Here is a 16,400-nt window from a genome sequence, read left to right as displayed (position 1 = left end):
ACATAACCTTAAAGTTGTAGTTGTGTTGACTATCAGTGTGCATTATTATAGTGGTGAATAGTGGTAATAGGGTAAAGTGTGGTGAAAAATAGTGTTCGTACCACGGACCGAAATGGTTTTGCAGCTCTCGATCGATTTAAAAACTATCTCGAGCCGGCAAAACCTCATTTTCGGCCCTAGGTACGAAATATACTATTAAACTGCCAAAAACTGATTGCTAAACATTAAAATTGTTGTAAAACAGTTTACAACTTGTATTAAAACTAATTTTCTTAAACTTCAAAAAAGTGGTTGTAAAACAATTTTAAAATTGTTGTAAAACAGTTACAGCTCGTATTGAAACTTATTTTTTCAACTCCAAAAAACTTATTGTTAAACAATTTTAAAATTGTTTCAATCTTATATCAAAATTGTTGTAATATGAAGTTTATATCAAAATGTTTTAAAATTGTTATAGGTACAACAATTATTGTAATACAGCTTTCGACAGCTTTAAACAATTTTTTTGCTTATTGGGTTATCGTTAGGGATAAAAATGCCTCACAAATTCATTATTGAATTCCTTATTTCTAGAAATCAATAAAAATAAATTGTATTGACACCATTCATATCACCCAAGTAGCAAGAAAACAGTTTGAACTGGTAATAAAACAGTTTTGAAACATGTTAAAGGATATAGGTACATGCTTGAAATTACACAAATGCCATTGAAAATCTTTTTCAATTATGAGGCCTAACACAGCTTCTCGCATTCAAAATGGCTATCATTACTCAGTGCAACATGAAGTGTCCGTGGTGTAATGGCTAAGACATCCGGCTTCCATGTTGGAGTCCCCGGTTCAAATCTCGGGAACCCAATAAACTTTTTGCCAAGAATTTTTTTACTTTCTCATTTTTATTTTATTTTTAGTGCATAGTTGATATTATTTAATGTTTTGAAACAAATTAAAAATGGTTTTTTAACAAGCTACAAATTATTTTCAAATAAGCTAATGACTCGGATCCTATTTACTTGTATTGATATGTATTGATGTTTATTGATGTGTATTGGCCCAAATACACATACGTATCAATAAGTATCAATATACAATTTTTGTATTTATATATATTGATCTCTTCCACTAGGGATTTTAGTTGTTTTAGACGTGTTTACTGCGAGATAATTGTTATAGCAGTATTGGTAGGCCATACTGAGTGACACATAGGATTTTACTTCTAGATTAAGGCTAGTGGTTCATTAAACACTAAGGTTGTGTCATCAGCATACATAAGAGTAAGGCAGGCGTCTCCTATTTGTTGCGGCAAATCGTTGGTAAAAAGAATAAACAGTACCGGACCCATAACTGACCCTTGGGGAACTCCTTGATTTATTGGTTGAAAATTTGATCTTGCTTTTCTAATTAGGCTGTTATCTCTGTGCCTTAGTTCTACAAACTGACTCCTGTCTGTAAGGTAGCTTTGAAACCATTCTCTTACTATCCTTGATACCCCCAGGGAATCCAGCTTTTTAATGATTAGCTGGTGGTCAAGGCAGTCAAATGCCTTACTGAAATCAAGAAAGATTCCTGTTCTTAGATTTCCTTCATCTAGGCTGTCAATCAGGGACTCAACCATCTGAATTATTGCTGTTGTTGTGGATTTCCCTTTTGTAAATCCATGTTGCAGGTTGTTTAGTAGGTTGTGATTTGTGCAGTGGTCTAAAAGTTTTTTTAAAACAACTTTTTCGTATATTTTGGAGAAGGTGGAAACGAGGAAAATTGGTCTATAGTTGCTTGCTTCTAATGTGCTACCTTTTTTTAAATTTCGGGTATACTTTAGTTATTTTAATTAGTGAAGGAAAGATGCCTTGTTTTAGGGACTTATTTATCAAATAAGCCAATGGTAGTGCTAGTTCATTGCAGCAATGCTTAAGTATTTTTGACGAGATTTCATCAATTCCAGACGAGTTTTTTGCTTTAAGTTTGTTTATAATCATTTTAACTTCCTTCTCGTCTGCGCTTTGAAAGGAGGAAAATGGTGGACCTGTTTGAGTTACGTCAGGAGTTTGAGCTGTGTTCTTTAGGTGTTTTTGTTTCTCTACTGTTTTTTCTCCTACTTGTGTAAAAAATGTATTCAAATGCTCTGCAACATGGGTCACATTACTTATGAGTTGGCCATCTACTTGAAGGGTTATTTCATTTAGGGATGTTTCCTTTTTGGACCACACTGTGTTTATTGTTTCCCAGATAGCTTTAGATTTATTTTCAGCTTTCATCAACTGGTCAGAGTTAACCTTTTTCCGCATTGTTTTCAAGTACAGTTCATAGTTCTTTTTATTTTCAATAGAAACCCTTCTGTCATCTGGATTTCCCGTCACCTCAAACTTTCTTAGAGCTTTAAGAAATTCGGCTTTAAGTCTCACTGCTTCTGGGTCCATAGAGAATTTTAGTTTATGTTTTCTTTGTGTTTTTATCTTCTTTTGGGGGCAGGCTGCATCCATAGCTACTCTCACTATGTTACTAAAAGTTTTAAAAGCTTCTTCGGCATTGTTTATTGAAGTAACACTAAGCCAGTTTTCTTGACTGAGAAGATACTTGAGGTCTTGCAGGTTTTTATTTTTTAGGCAGGGTCCAATTTGGGCTGGATAACTTGAGTTGATGTGTGAGTTGAAGTTTACAGTACAGAGTTGAGCAGCGAGGTTGCGAGCCTGATATCTGCACTATCTGATAATCTCCAACGATTACAGTGACATTATGATAATTTAATTCCTATTACCATCTTCCTTTTAATGGAGACTTCATCATAGTCTACCGCAATATTGTGAACATCTCGCGATAGTGGTCACGGGTACATTATCTTCCTCTCCCGCATGGTCTCAAAATAATATTTTGATCGCAAGAATCAAGTTGTCTGACTTAGTTCCCAGTAATTCGTGCTTTTGGCCAATAAGCTGTTAAAAGTTATATATTTATGAGGTGATAGCACGTCTCTACTTTCCGCCCTTAATGTGTCCACCAATCTAAATTAAATAACCTCTTCACAATTTTTTATCACCCCCCCCCCCCCCTAAACTGGCGGCACCCCTTGCACTGACCCCATCTATTAGCTGTGAACCTCACAATGTAATACAACCACCAATTCCAATCCCATTCTTACTGTTCCCAATGGGACTCCAGTACACATTCCTTTGTTTACACATTGTGTTACCTTCTTATTTATTTATGATTGTAAATTAATCGTACAGACTTATTTTGGACAGTTCTAAATATATAGGTACAACCTTACTAAGCTCACTATATTTATTTCACATCTCAAGGGGGGGGGGGCAATGGCTACTCTGGGTCTCCAGCTACCCCTCTAGAGTTTTACCATCCTAACAAAGGTTTCCCTGCATAGCTTTTGAAATGTATTTGTTTTAATTTATTTGTGCTGGAATTATGGTTTTGATTTTTTTCAACCAATATAATCAGTCTGTAAGATTGAAAAGGTTATTTATAGTTTAGTATCAAAACCTATGTGACGATGAGTACCATACAAACCTACACAGGTAGGCGTAGGTTGCCACTGTCCGCTTTGACATGCGGTGGCTGACTTCTCTAGGGTGATCTCCCCTTCGGCCGTGAGCAGGTTGTAGCCCGGGTCACAGCTGTAGTACAGTAAAGAGTTCTCCGGGACCCAGGACCCGGGCACCATCCTGCAGTAATCGGAAGAGTCACCCACAGGACATCTCTTGGGGCTGGGTATGAAGCGACCATTCTTCAGTGGGGATGGGAGAGCACATCCCTTCACCTCAGTACTCCTCCTGGAAGAAGAAGAGCTAAAGGGTCAAATAAATCCTTTTCAAATGGAAACAGGATTTGTTGGGATAATGTATGATTCTTGGGGATTCCCTTGGAGAAAATAATCTTTGGTGTTATGAGATTTTTCCTTTTTAGCGAATTTCCCTATAGGGAAGTAGCTATTACCGTAGGTCTCATGGTAAGACTTAGGCCCGGGACCGATTTACTTTTTCATTTTGATGTCCCCAGAGGCCAAAACCACCACTCGTTCAAATTTTTATATATGTATATATATGTATATATATATATATATATATATATATATATATATATATATATGTGTCCGTGAACACGATAACTTGAGTAATTTTTATCCGATTTTGATGAAATTTGGTTTGAAGGTGTAAGGCGGGATAAACTTGAACGAGTTCGCGATCCAGCATGATCGGACCATAGGAACAGGGTTTTATGGGGGGTTTTATGGGGTAAAAATTGGTTTTTCTCACTTTTGACCCGCAAAACACAAAATTTCCCAATTTTTCTCTAAACCTCCTTAAAGAGCTTAAAAAAACAAACAATTCAGTATATCAAAGTGTTTTTGTACGGATACTGGTTACGGAGAAAACTAAAAAAATGGTAAATTTAAAATTCCCATGTTATTCTTATGGAGAATATTGTAAAATGTGTAGTTTGCTTGTTTATGGATATCTTTTGATCAAACTTAGCAAATATATTCATTTTATACTAAGCAATAATTATTTTACTTAAAACACACACTTTATTAGTTTCCTTGTAGCAGCAAACCTAGGTACTCGTTAAACCTAATGTTATTTAAATAAATCAATTGAAAATCAATTCAGCCAAATGGAAATTCGCTTAGGCGTCAGGTTTGCTGCGGCGGGGGTATTAGTAGGATATAAAAGTTCTATTCATCTCCTTTACTTAAAAATATTATAAATCATTAGTTAAAAAGTACTGTTTAGACTGAATGCATATTCAAAATTAGTTTTACATTTTCTATTAGTCATTCAGTAAGGAAGAGTCTCAATTGGGTGTTATTGGGCCCTATTTGTAGACATTTGAGTACTGTAAAATCATATACTATTTCCCGTGGGGGGGAGGGGGGTACTGCATAGTACAGCAGGTGCATTGAGACAACCTCCTTGACTTTGTGTTTTCTTTTATTTTATTTTATTCATTACTTCTCTGCTATTCTCACGTCTTTGTTTAAGTGTGTTGGTAACCTTTAATTGAGAGGGGCATAAGCGTCAAGTTACACATCAACTCAATTATAGTATCACTTTACAAACTTCCAAGGCGACTAAAAACAGGTTGGTTAGGTAACTATGCCAAAAACAGTAAAAAATACTCTTGACAGGTAAAAATCTTACAGTTTTTTTTTAGGGAGACGAGAGAAAATGCTTTTAGGCACACAGGTAGCCAGCCTGCAGTGTAATACTCCTGAATTTATCAGACTACTCAATAAAAAACCCCTCTACTCTGATGGTCACAGACTTGGAATTGTTTGTCACATTATTCATATTATTCATAATTCAACTCAGTCCAACATGTGACCTAAGCCCTCAGGACTCGTGCCATTTCTGGCATTTAGAGTCTTTATGACCTACACCCCATCCCGGTCAAGGTCGAGCTTCTTGACGCGGAGAATACCCTGGATGTAATGTGACACACAGGTCCAATTGTCCTCACTCTTCGTCATCATCGGTATGACCTTGTCCACCGACAGCAGTCCTACAAACTGTTGAGCCTCCAGGCAGATGATGGACATGTCATGGGAATGCCTGGACAGTATATGCAATTGGGTGGAACAGCTTTGCCCATCCTGAACAGGTAAGACCGGAAAAATCCGTGACCCGTCAGAAATTGGGAGAGGTAGAAGTTCACCTCTCCGCACCGCCGACTAATAAGCGTCCCCCGTCTCCTGTTCCCAGCTATCTTGCCACAGGGTGCATTCCTCTGTTCGTGACTGGGCCTCTTCACGGCGCTGATAAATTGCCTTCCTCTCCGCCGCCAAAAGTTTGAGGGGGATGTCTCCAGCAACCACCAGGACGGCGGGTTCGGTAGGCAGATGCTACCCTTAGTTCTGCCTGACCCTGCACTTGGGCGAGGCGCATCCTATTTACCTCCTTATTGAGAGCGTCTGCCCACACCTCCGCACCTTACAAGAGTACAGACTGGACCGAAGATATTAACAACCTTCTACGACTGGACCAAGGCCCTCCGACATTGGCAATCAACCGGCTAAGAGAATAAACCATTCTAGCGGCCTTGTCCGCCGTACGGAAGATCTGATCCTGCCGGCCAAGCTTGCTGTCCACCATGACCCAAAGGTATCTGGCAGTACGAACGGTTTGGACCTAGATGGCTCCCACCCTCAACGACACGATGGTGTCAATCAGTTTTTTGTCAAAATCACTATCTCAATTTTGCTCATAGCCAGCGAAAGATCGTGGTCTGCCATCCATGCGTTTATGGTACGCATAACTTGGTTCAGCTTTAGCTGAGCTAGCTCAACGCTACGTGCAGCTATCAAAGCTGCAGCGTCGTCTTCGTACCCAACCTAAATAGTTTCCTCGGCCATTAGCGACATTACAGAAGTCTGGGCCTAGTATGGCACCTAGGGCAGCACTAGAAGTGACACTCATCGTCCATGGGCCTTCCGTAGTGTTACACATGAAGAGGCGGAACCGGAAATAATCCTCTATGATGCGCATGAGGTATGCTGGAACGTTAAAGGTGTTCTCTAGAGCGTCCAGCATATCACATCACCTTGTGGAATTAAAAGCGTTTAGCACATCGAGTGTTACGAGCAGCTCAACCCTACGAGATTAATGGTTAAAATCCTCAGCTTGCCTTCACTTCCTCAATAGCTTTGACCGTAGATCGCCCCATCCTGAAATCATACTAACGACGGGACAGGTCCCTCGCAGTGACCATACTACTGAATTCAGCCGAGAAAGGATCTACTTCTCGAGGAGTTTGCCAGCCGTATCCGACATGCACAGAGGTCTGTAAGAGGATGACAGGTCCCGCCTGTCAGAAACTCCTCCACATGTGAACTTAATGTGTGTTTGTTTATTGATTACATACTCCTGTGTGATTTCATGGACTAGTTTTATGTTGGATTTGAGAATGGTTCTCCCTTCCCCTGTCCAACTAGCACAAGCCTAGCTGTTTTCCAGCATGAGGGGGAATCCCCCTTCAACCAGGCAGGTGTTGTACATGCTAAAAAGAATCAACGGTTTTTAGGAGGATATGGCCGGAGCCGTATGGCCGTAGTATGGTTAGAAATTGATGAATGCAATCGTCATAGTTTTAATTTTTAAATGTCTACTTGCTTATGACAAACAACAGGTTAAATGGGAGTTTTTTTACGGTTAGAGACAGTTTTAGGCATTAAAAATTTATTTAGAAAGTCACTAAACTACTTAAAAAGTATAAAAACTTTCCCGGGGGGGCCCCCAGACCCCCTCTTATTTTGGCCCCCCCCTGGAGTCCCCCCTTGACAAGGTTCCAGAACCGACACTGACCTGGCACCCCCCCCCCCCTCCTAAAAATTTGTCCTGGTGACGGCCTTGGCAAATAGATTAAACTGAAACAATTAATACTTACTTGAATTTTCCGCTGACATCTTTGATTTCTGTGAGGTAAACCTGAGTTGCATGTGCAGACTGGGAAGTACACAACGTATAACCCATCACAACTGTTGTAACAGAAAACCATCACGTTAAACGATGGCTACTTACAGAAGATCAAAAGTTATTAAAATACTATTTAGTTCATTATGTTCATTCAAACATTGCACGGTCATAGTAACCAACTATGGGACGGAACGAATCGGACAACAGGGGTTTTCCCTACATGAGTTTAAACTTTTAGAAATTTAACATGGGCCTATTGGTTGCTATGACATTATTTGAAAGATGAACAGAAAGTAAACAAAAGAAACATAACATATGTTTATCAACAAATCATCAAAACCAGCACATTACAAATGCAGAACAAAAGGGAATAACAATCACATTAATACTGTGAGCATAGCCTAATTTACTAGGAAGTATACTTCAGTATCCAATGGTCATATTGTGTTTATTCTTTATGATGAAGAATCAAGAGGTGTGGTGTTTTACTGCAGGAGGGAGGAAGATAAAACAACTAAAAGAGTGAAGTAGCCGAGGTATGAGCTGGAAGTTTGCCATCATATACCTTTGTGAGGCACAGCTTAGGTGTTCTGAATAACATGCATGAAAAGCATGAAGTGTTGAGATTTCAAGCATATAAAAATAATTTGATTGCTTTATAAAATGAGTTTATAAATTACGTAAATGTACGCATGTATGTTATGCTGTACTTTTTTTAATAATTTGTTTGGTTTTAAGTATGACATTTTTTATTAACATAAGTCTGGTCCTTGGAATCTTCAAAGCACTTCACACAGTATTTGAGTGAAAATTTAAAAACGTACGTTTTCATGTCCCTGGCCTTTTACTTCGTAGATACTGGATATGTAGTTTATTATTATGTGTTTTAATATTTTTTGGGACGGGGGCAACATGTTACACACATTTATTTGGTTTTAAATAGGTTCAAGGTATTTTTTTCGTATTTTTTAAGTCTCGAAATTCACGACCATGACGTGTCCCTAGGGTACATTTTCCAACTTTCACGCTGTTTTTAGACTAATTATTCATGCCGAAATATATAAAGCCATATTTTTTTGTCATCAATGGTTATTAAACTTACAAAAAAGGAGCATATTATAATTTTATTGTCATTGCAAACTGACAACCATGACAAAATAAGTCTGTCCCTCGATTTGGCGTCACGACCATTTGGGAAAAATTTTCAACTTTGGAGCACGACAGTGGCAAGCCTGGCGTCGATGGAGTCAGTTGGTTTTAGAGACTAGTTCGGGGTGTACGTCAGGATTGTAGTGCCGGTCGTTTCGAGTTGAAATTAGGAATTACAAGATTAATAAAGGAAAGATTGTGTTTTTTGTAATTTTGGTGTGTCCATGACCGTACATAGTCATTTGATGAAGTAGACATGGTGTTAATTTTTGTTTATAAGATATTTCAATTGCTAGATTAACCTAGAAGTTCACTTTGTATCCTCGAACATGAGGTGCAGGGCTACCGCCAGAACAGAGCCAAATAACACGTAATTTCACGACCAAAGTTTCACGACCATCGCGGGTTTTTTCACGACCAATCCAGCCTTATGGATTATAGTGTGTTTGGTCGTGACAATAACTTTAATATAATTGTAATTTGAACAGTTTAGTTCAATTGAAACACTTATTTTTATTATAACTAACAGTATAATTGAAGGATTGTTTAGAAAGATTTAGATTATTTCTGAAAATTCACGACCGTACCGCTTGTCCCTGACCATCACGTTTATGATTTGTATCATAAAAATTTCAAAAATTAAAATATCGTCATATTTCAATGTTTTATACACAAAAGAAGTTGTTTGTCTCTATACAAACATAGCGATTTTTCGGGTCTCAGGTAAGTTTTTTCGGAGTTATACAAACTTAAAAAGATTTTATTGGCTTTTTTCAATTTTTTGAGTTTTTTTTTTCTAGAAAGAACAAATATACCAAAAGCTCAGTGACCTTTTTATTGTATAATGGTCATAAAAGTAAATTAGTTTATAGCAAAACATAGTTATAAAAATAATATTAACTATTTTTAATATTCATTTAAACGTCTGTTATGGTCGTGACAGGATTTTGTGTTTTTCCACTAAAGATGCTCTTTTAAAAAAAAAATACCAAAGATATTGCGTTACCATCGACATTTTATGAAACTTCAAATGTTAATGAAATAAAAATAATAATAAAAGTTTTGAAAAAGGGGGAAAAAATTTGCAAAGTGCTTTTCCTGAAAACGTACGTTTTTAAATTTTCACTCATTTATCGCTTGGAAACTATAATGCTATATTTATGGAAAATGTTATCATTGAAAATTCAAAGCTCATTCTTAAGCTTTAGTTTGGGGCTTACAAATTAAGTAAAATTGTTCATAAATAACTTGATTTAAATATTAAAAGCTAATAAGAATCACAAACTTTTGAGACAACCGTAAGCCGCTCACCTATCAAACACGTATTTGAATGAATAGTCTCAGTGAAAAACCTCTACATAAAAATGTCAGTTTTAAGATCAACTGTCTCCTAAGGGTATGGACCTTAATAATTAGAGGGTTGTTTTTAACCACATAATATTGAATAATGCGTCAGCTGTTACAATTTATTTATATGTAAATAGTTAGTTGGTTACTTTATCCTGAGTTAACCTTTTTATAATGTTGAGATTGTAGCACAACGGATTGAGTTATCAAATAATTAAATGGATTGATGACATAAGTTATTTAATTATTTAACCTTTTTAATCTGCCCCACAGTTAGTTACAAATACATGGACCAAAGAGATATTCATTATAAATAAGCAGAACGGTACAATTGAGATTTTCTTCCTAAAATCAATATGGAGTGTGTTTCAATTTATTTTTAATGTAGATTTAAAGAACCGTTATTATTCTCTGCATTCTCATCCCATTGTGAAGCACGAGCAGGGGCAGATCAACTAGTTATGATAATGTTACTATTTATAATTCTAAATTTTGTTTTGTATGTCCCTAATATTAAGGCATGATCCTAGACTTATTACAAAAAAATTGAGTGACTAACCGGTTTGCTGAGATAAATGGTTTCATTTTTTATTCTTGACTACAAAAGAAGTTAAAGTTTTATCGCTTATTCCTTTGATTACCAACCACCATAAAGATTGCAACCTTTACAAGTTTAGGTAACAAAAAAATGCAATAAAATTCTGCAATACTTTCACATTGTTATCTTTCAATCAAAGGCATACACTTTTTCCAGCAAGTGTTATCTCATTATAGTGTGTTGTCTTATTTATTGTGGGAAATAATCTGGTGGATGTTATATGTGTTCACAACTCATTATGTTGTAGGAAATCAATGTAAAAAAATAATAGAATAATCTGAAACGGATAGGGTCAGAGAATTTTAATTTGTAACAAAACAATATAAATGATTAATTGGAATGAAATGAAACTATTTTATATTTTAAAATTTAATTTCACAGAAACTGTATATATATCATTGATTTTAGAAAAAAACAAAGTGTATAATGTTAAATAATAGTTGTCCCTTCCTTAAATTTATATTTAGCTATTCCTAAACACTCACCCAAAACAATGGCAGTCCAGACAATCATGATAGAGACCGACTCATTTACACCAACAGGAAATCAGCAGTTAATCCAAGCATGACACTCACCCAACACTGAAGAACTGAGAACTAGAATATTCAAGGTTAGGTCCAAAGTTCCCCCACTCTTATATTTTGCACTGCCAATATTTCCAGGTATGTTGAATGGATTGCCCAATGTAACCCTAACAGGAAAGAAAATTTGTTTCACTGGAGAACAATTTTATTTTCAGGTGAATGAACTTTCTTGACCTTCCATATAAACTTACCAACTGGAACAGTTACAGAGTTTTTAAAATGCTTATAGACATTGCTTTTTTACATGTTATATTATTTAATTGGACTTTTCCAACGGGTCTTGTGTTTTAAGCTACACAACGATTCTGGAGGTGGATAAACTCCTTCCGTTATCAAGTGAAAATGCTACATTAAACTAAATTGACCCTCAAAAGTATTTACTTTAGACTTAATTTACTAAAAATACTTGAAGTCTTCTCTTTGTATGCTATTGTAAAATCTAAAGCCTTTTTAACTGTATTTCATGAGTGGTTTCGATTGAGTGTCCTGATGGTAAAATACTTAATTTCTCATAACTTGCACTTCACATTACTGTAGCTTTTTTCAAATTTAGGTGTTGTTGTGTTTTTCTACAACACTGCTTTAATTTTACATCACACAAAACTAAGCTGTACGCAATTCACTTTTGCTTCTAAAATATGTTACTGTATTTTCATACATGCATCAGCACCTCATATAATTTTTACTAGGAAACCTTAAATTAGCCTAGCTTGAAAGAAAGATATTTTTTTAAACTATAAGAGGTCCAATGAAATATTTTCCTGGTTTCAAAGGTGGATGTGTAACTATTTTTAACTGACTTCCCCACTACCAACAAAAGGAGGCAATGTCTCAATTTGTTTGTGGCAATGTTTGTTTTTATCTATGTATGTTCACCAATTTCTCTGTGATTCTATTGCCGATTAGCGTGGTTCCACCACCAAAATAACCAGGAGAGTTTCTATTTGGTCCCATATATATATATATTATGTTCAGGTGTAATATTTGTTTTGGTGAAAAATGCTGAAAACTACAAATATTCAACGCAATAAATAACAGTGACAGATGTCACTTTAATAATCAAAGCAATCTGGGTCTTCAGAGATGCCCCATGCATCTCTCATGCATGGATGGGTCTTTTACACAAGACCTAATACCAGTAATACCTTGCCTAAAAGTTCATTAGTAAAAGAAGGGGTAACATTTGCTCAAACTGCGCGGAATGGTAGTGAAGTTGGCCACACCAGTAATCATCATGTTAGTGAACAAACCACAGAACCTCACAATCTGTCCGAGACTATAAAAAATTGTTTCTCACGCTTTGAGAGCATATTATCTAAACAAGCAGAACAGATTAATACCTTACTTAATCTTCTTACTACTGTTATTGCCCGCCTAAAATGAATATTCTCCTTAAAGTGGCATTATGGAATGCTAATGGCTTGGCTCAGCATAGCCAAGAGGTTCAATTATTCATTACCCAACACAAATTAGATGTATTGCTTATTTCGGAAACTCATTTTACGGATAGAACCTATTTCAAAATTCCATATTACAAATTGTACTACACTAATCATCCTGACAACACTGCATATGGAGGAACTGCAATCCTAGTTCGGGACACGATTAAACACTATGAAATACCATGTTTTAAGGAAGATTATCTTCAAGCTTCCACCATTGTTTTAGAAGATTGGCTTGGTCCTATTACAATTTCAGCTGTGTACTGCCCTCCAAGGCATCTTATAACTTACAATCAATTTGAACAGTATTTCAACACTCTTGGTATAGTCCAGTGAATAGAGGTATGTTAACTTACAAACGGTCCGGTAAGTCTAAATTTTTTATATGTTGTCTAGGATCGTAAGTAGGTGTTAAAATCGCAAAATGCACAATTCTACCCCCTCCGCGCCCAACGCCATATTGAAAAATCGAAAAAATCTGTACTTTCTAGAGGTTTTCGCCTATATCTCTGTTTTGGTGCGTTTTAGCGAAAAATATGTAATTGCAATGTTGTAGACAATTAAATTTCCTATAATATAAGTATAACAATTTGGTTCTAAGACTTATGGATAGGAAAATATTCAATTTTTTTACAATAAAACGTAGTTTTTTTTGTTATTTTGCCAAATCTCTTTCTTTAGATCGCAATTACTTGAAGTGTCTACTATCATGCAACAACAACTACCTCTGGTGAAACCCAACCGTGGCGATGCTTTCTGCCAACTGGTTTTTGATAACGCCGACTTCAACGTCAATACTCTAGATAGTCGAGGGATTTTTCATGCCATGGGTGGAATAATATGCATAACCCCATAAGATGCCTACTAAACGAGCAAAGCTCCAGTAATAAATTTTCTAATATGTTAGTTATTTAGTTTATTTTAATTCTATTAACCATTAGTTTACTTATTTATTAAACGTTTATTATTACAGTATTTGATCTTATTTTGATTAAATAAATGAATCTTTAAAAATTTACTTGCCGTATTGGTGGGTTGTTTTAAATTTAACACCTCCTCTCACCAGTGTATATTTGTAAGGGAGGAATATAGTACCTGCATCATGAGCATTGCACTATTACATGTAGTAAGTACAGTAAGTATGGTTTCATTAACTGAAAACTAAACCGAAAACTGAAAGTTAATTTGTTAATTTTTAGGTCACAAAAGCGAAAAAATAGACCCATTCTTTTAATTTGTTTTGTTTGTTTTTCAGCCCCACATCAAACGGTTGGCCTAAAGAATAGAAGCATTTCGTAGGTAATTAAATGCTCTATACATGTGATTGGGATACTTGTTATCCTAGAATATTTCATTTCTGAATTACAGCGATCTAAAGAAAGATATTTGGCAAAATAACAAAAAAAATTACGTTTTATTGTTAAACAATTTGAATATTTTCGTATCTATAAGTCTTAGAACCATATTGTTATACTTATACTATAGGAAATTTAATTGTCTACAACATTGCAATTACATATTTTTCGCTAAAACGCACCAAAACAGAGATATAGACGAAAATCTCTAGAAGTACAGATTTTTTCGATTTTTCAATATGGCGGCGGGCGCGGAGGGGGTAGAATTGTGCATTTTGCGGTTTTAACACCTACTTACCATCCTAGACAACATATAAAAAATTTAGACTTACCGGACCGTTTGTAAGTTAACTCCACTATTTCTGTCTCTATTTACTGGACTAGTAATAGATTTATTGCAGGGGGTGATTTTAATCCAAAGCATCAAGAATTGGGGTCACGTTTGGCTACACCCAGAGGCAGACAGCTTTTAAGATTAATGAATGACAATCAGTTCACCCATTTTTCAACTGGTGAACCTACCTACTGGCCCACTGATATGCGAAAAATCCCTGATCTGTTAGACTTTTTTATTTCAAAAGGTTTAACCAAAATTACACTGAAGTAAAATCTTGTCTTGACCTATCTTCTGACCATTCACCAGTTATGTTAAATTTAAGTACCTAAATATTTCACAAAGAACCAGGGGACGTATTTTTCAATAAATACACGGACTGGAATCAATTTCGAAATTTTATAAATCAAAACTTAAATTTACACATACAGCTACGTAGTCCTGAAAATTTAGAAGCTGCTGTTGATCACTTTGTTGACTGTATTCAAAATTCTGCCAAAGAATCCACACCTCTACCTAATCATGAAAAATCAGAGAAAATAGGCCTAGGCTACCCAATTCATATCAAGAAAAAGATAGCAGAAAAGAGACGACTCAGAAGAATTTGGCAAAACTCAAGAAACCCAAATGATAAGGCCATCTTTAACCGAGCAGCACGGATTTTGAAAAGATTATTGTACGACACAAAAAACCGATGGTTTGAAGAATATACTCAATCTTTGTCGGCTACGGAGGCTACGGATTACTCGTTATGGAAAGTAACAAAAAGGCTGAAGCAACCCCAAATTTCAATCCCGCCAATTCGTAAACCGGATGGAAGCTGGGCTAAGAGTGACATAGAAAAATCTGAAGCTTTCGGGGATTACTTTTCCAATGTATTCAAGCCAAATGTAGGTGTGGTCAATAATGAAGAAGAAATAATAGAATTCTTGGACTCTCCACTTCAACTTGACTTTCCTCTGGAAAAATTCAGACCTACAGAAATTAAGGCAACCATTGACAAATCGCTAATCCGAAAAAATCTCCTGGTTACGATTCTATCACTGGGAAAATGTTAAAAGAACTGCCAAGGAAAGGAATGATTTTTATTGCATTTCTCTTTAATTCTATATTGAGACTAGACCACATACCAACTCAATTTAAGAAAGCCCAATTAATTGTTATGCCAAAACCAGGAAAACCTCCTCATGAAATCACTTCCTACAGACCTATAAGTCTCTTGCCTATAGTGTCCAAGTTGTTTGAGAAATTGTTCCTCAAAAGACTACAAGCTCTTTTTGAAGAAGACGACGTCATTCCAGGACACCAATTCGGGTTTAGACGGAGACATGGCACCGTGGAGCAGGTCCATAGGGTTGTTCATACAGTTCGAAACTGTTTGGAAAACAAACAATTTTGTTCTGCTGCTTTCCTTGATGTCAGTCAGGCATTTGACAAAGTATGGCACTCTGGCTTACTATTCAAAATTAAGAAGTTACTACCCCATTCAGTTTTTCCTATTTTAAAATCATATCTTACCAACAGAACTTTCCAAATTAAACATCAAAATTACTTAACTGACCTTTACCCTATAGAATCAGGAATCCCCCAAGGAAGCGTGCTTGGACCATACTTGTATATTCTCTATACATCGTACCTACCAGAAAGTGTAAACACTATGGTTGCTACATTTGCGGATGACACGGCGATTTTATCTGTCCACGACAATCCAGCTCAAGCTACAGCAAATTTACAGCTAAACTTGGATGAAATTTCTCATTGGTTTAAAACATGGAGGTTCAAAATTAATGAAAATAAATCAGCACACATTACTTTTACCTTAAATCAGGCTACATGTCCTCCAGTATCCATGAACAATATTCACCTCCCTCAAGTAACGGAAATAAAATACTTGGGCATGCACTTAGATGCAAAGCTTAATTGGAAGGCACATATCAAAATCAAAAATATATTACAAAGTCGCCAGATAGAAAGTCGATTAATGACAATAGTTATATTATTGAATTCAATTAGTTAAAATAGGATTTTAGGATAGTTTAGGATTCGAGTATGAAATTATTATTCAAGATTAGCAAGATGTGAGATATAAGAGGGAGGGCACGGGATGGCTCAACTACTGTGATAGATACAGATGACAAACCCATTAAAACGTTGTAAACAGCCATTAACGT

The 16,400-nt window shown here is 36.0% G+C and overlaps 1 protein-coding gene across 1 annotated transcript in view; it reads right to left on the bottom strand.

The window, feature by feature from the left end:
* The window catches only part of LOC128983115 (venom protease-like), a 39,015-nt gene extending 27,911 nt beyond the window's left edge, over window positions 1–11,104 (bottom strand). The window contains exons 1-3 of the mRNA XM_054402281.1: window positions 11,000–11,104; window positions 7,392–7,482; window positions 3,519–3,781 (exon numbers count right to left, since the gene is read on the bottom strand). Of these exons, the coding sequence (XP_054258256.1) occupies window positions 3,519–3,781; window positions 7,392–7,482; window positions 11,000–11,027 (382 nt within the window). The 5' untranslated portion in view covers window positions 11,028–11,104. The remainder of the gene's footprint in view (window positions 1–3,518; window positions 3,782–7,391; window positions 7,483–10,999) is intronic.
* Window positions 11,105–16,400: the final 5,296 nt, after the last annotated feature.

The sequence above is a fragment of the Macrosteles quadrilineatus genome, unplaced genomic scaffold (assembly GCF_028750875.1).
Source record: "Macrosteles quadrilineatus isolate MER2022 unplaced genomic scaffold, UCM_ALF_1.0 Scaffold_1__1_contigs__length_201487025, whole genome shotgun sequence".
Taxonomy (NCBI): Eukaryota; Metazoa; Arthropoda; class Insecta; order Hemiptera; family Cicadellidae; genus Macrosteles; species Macrosteles quadrilineatus.
The sequence above is the reverse complement of the archived record's forward strand: the minus strand, read 5'-3'. Positions and strand labels throughout refer to the sequence as shown.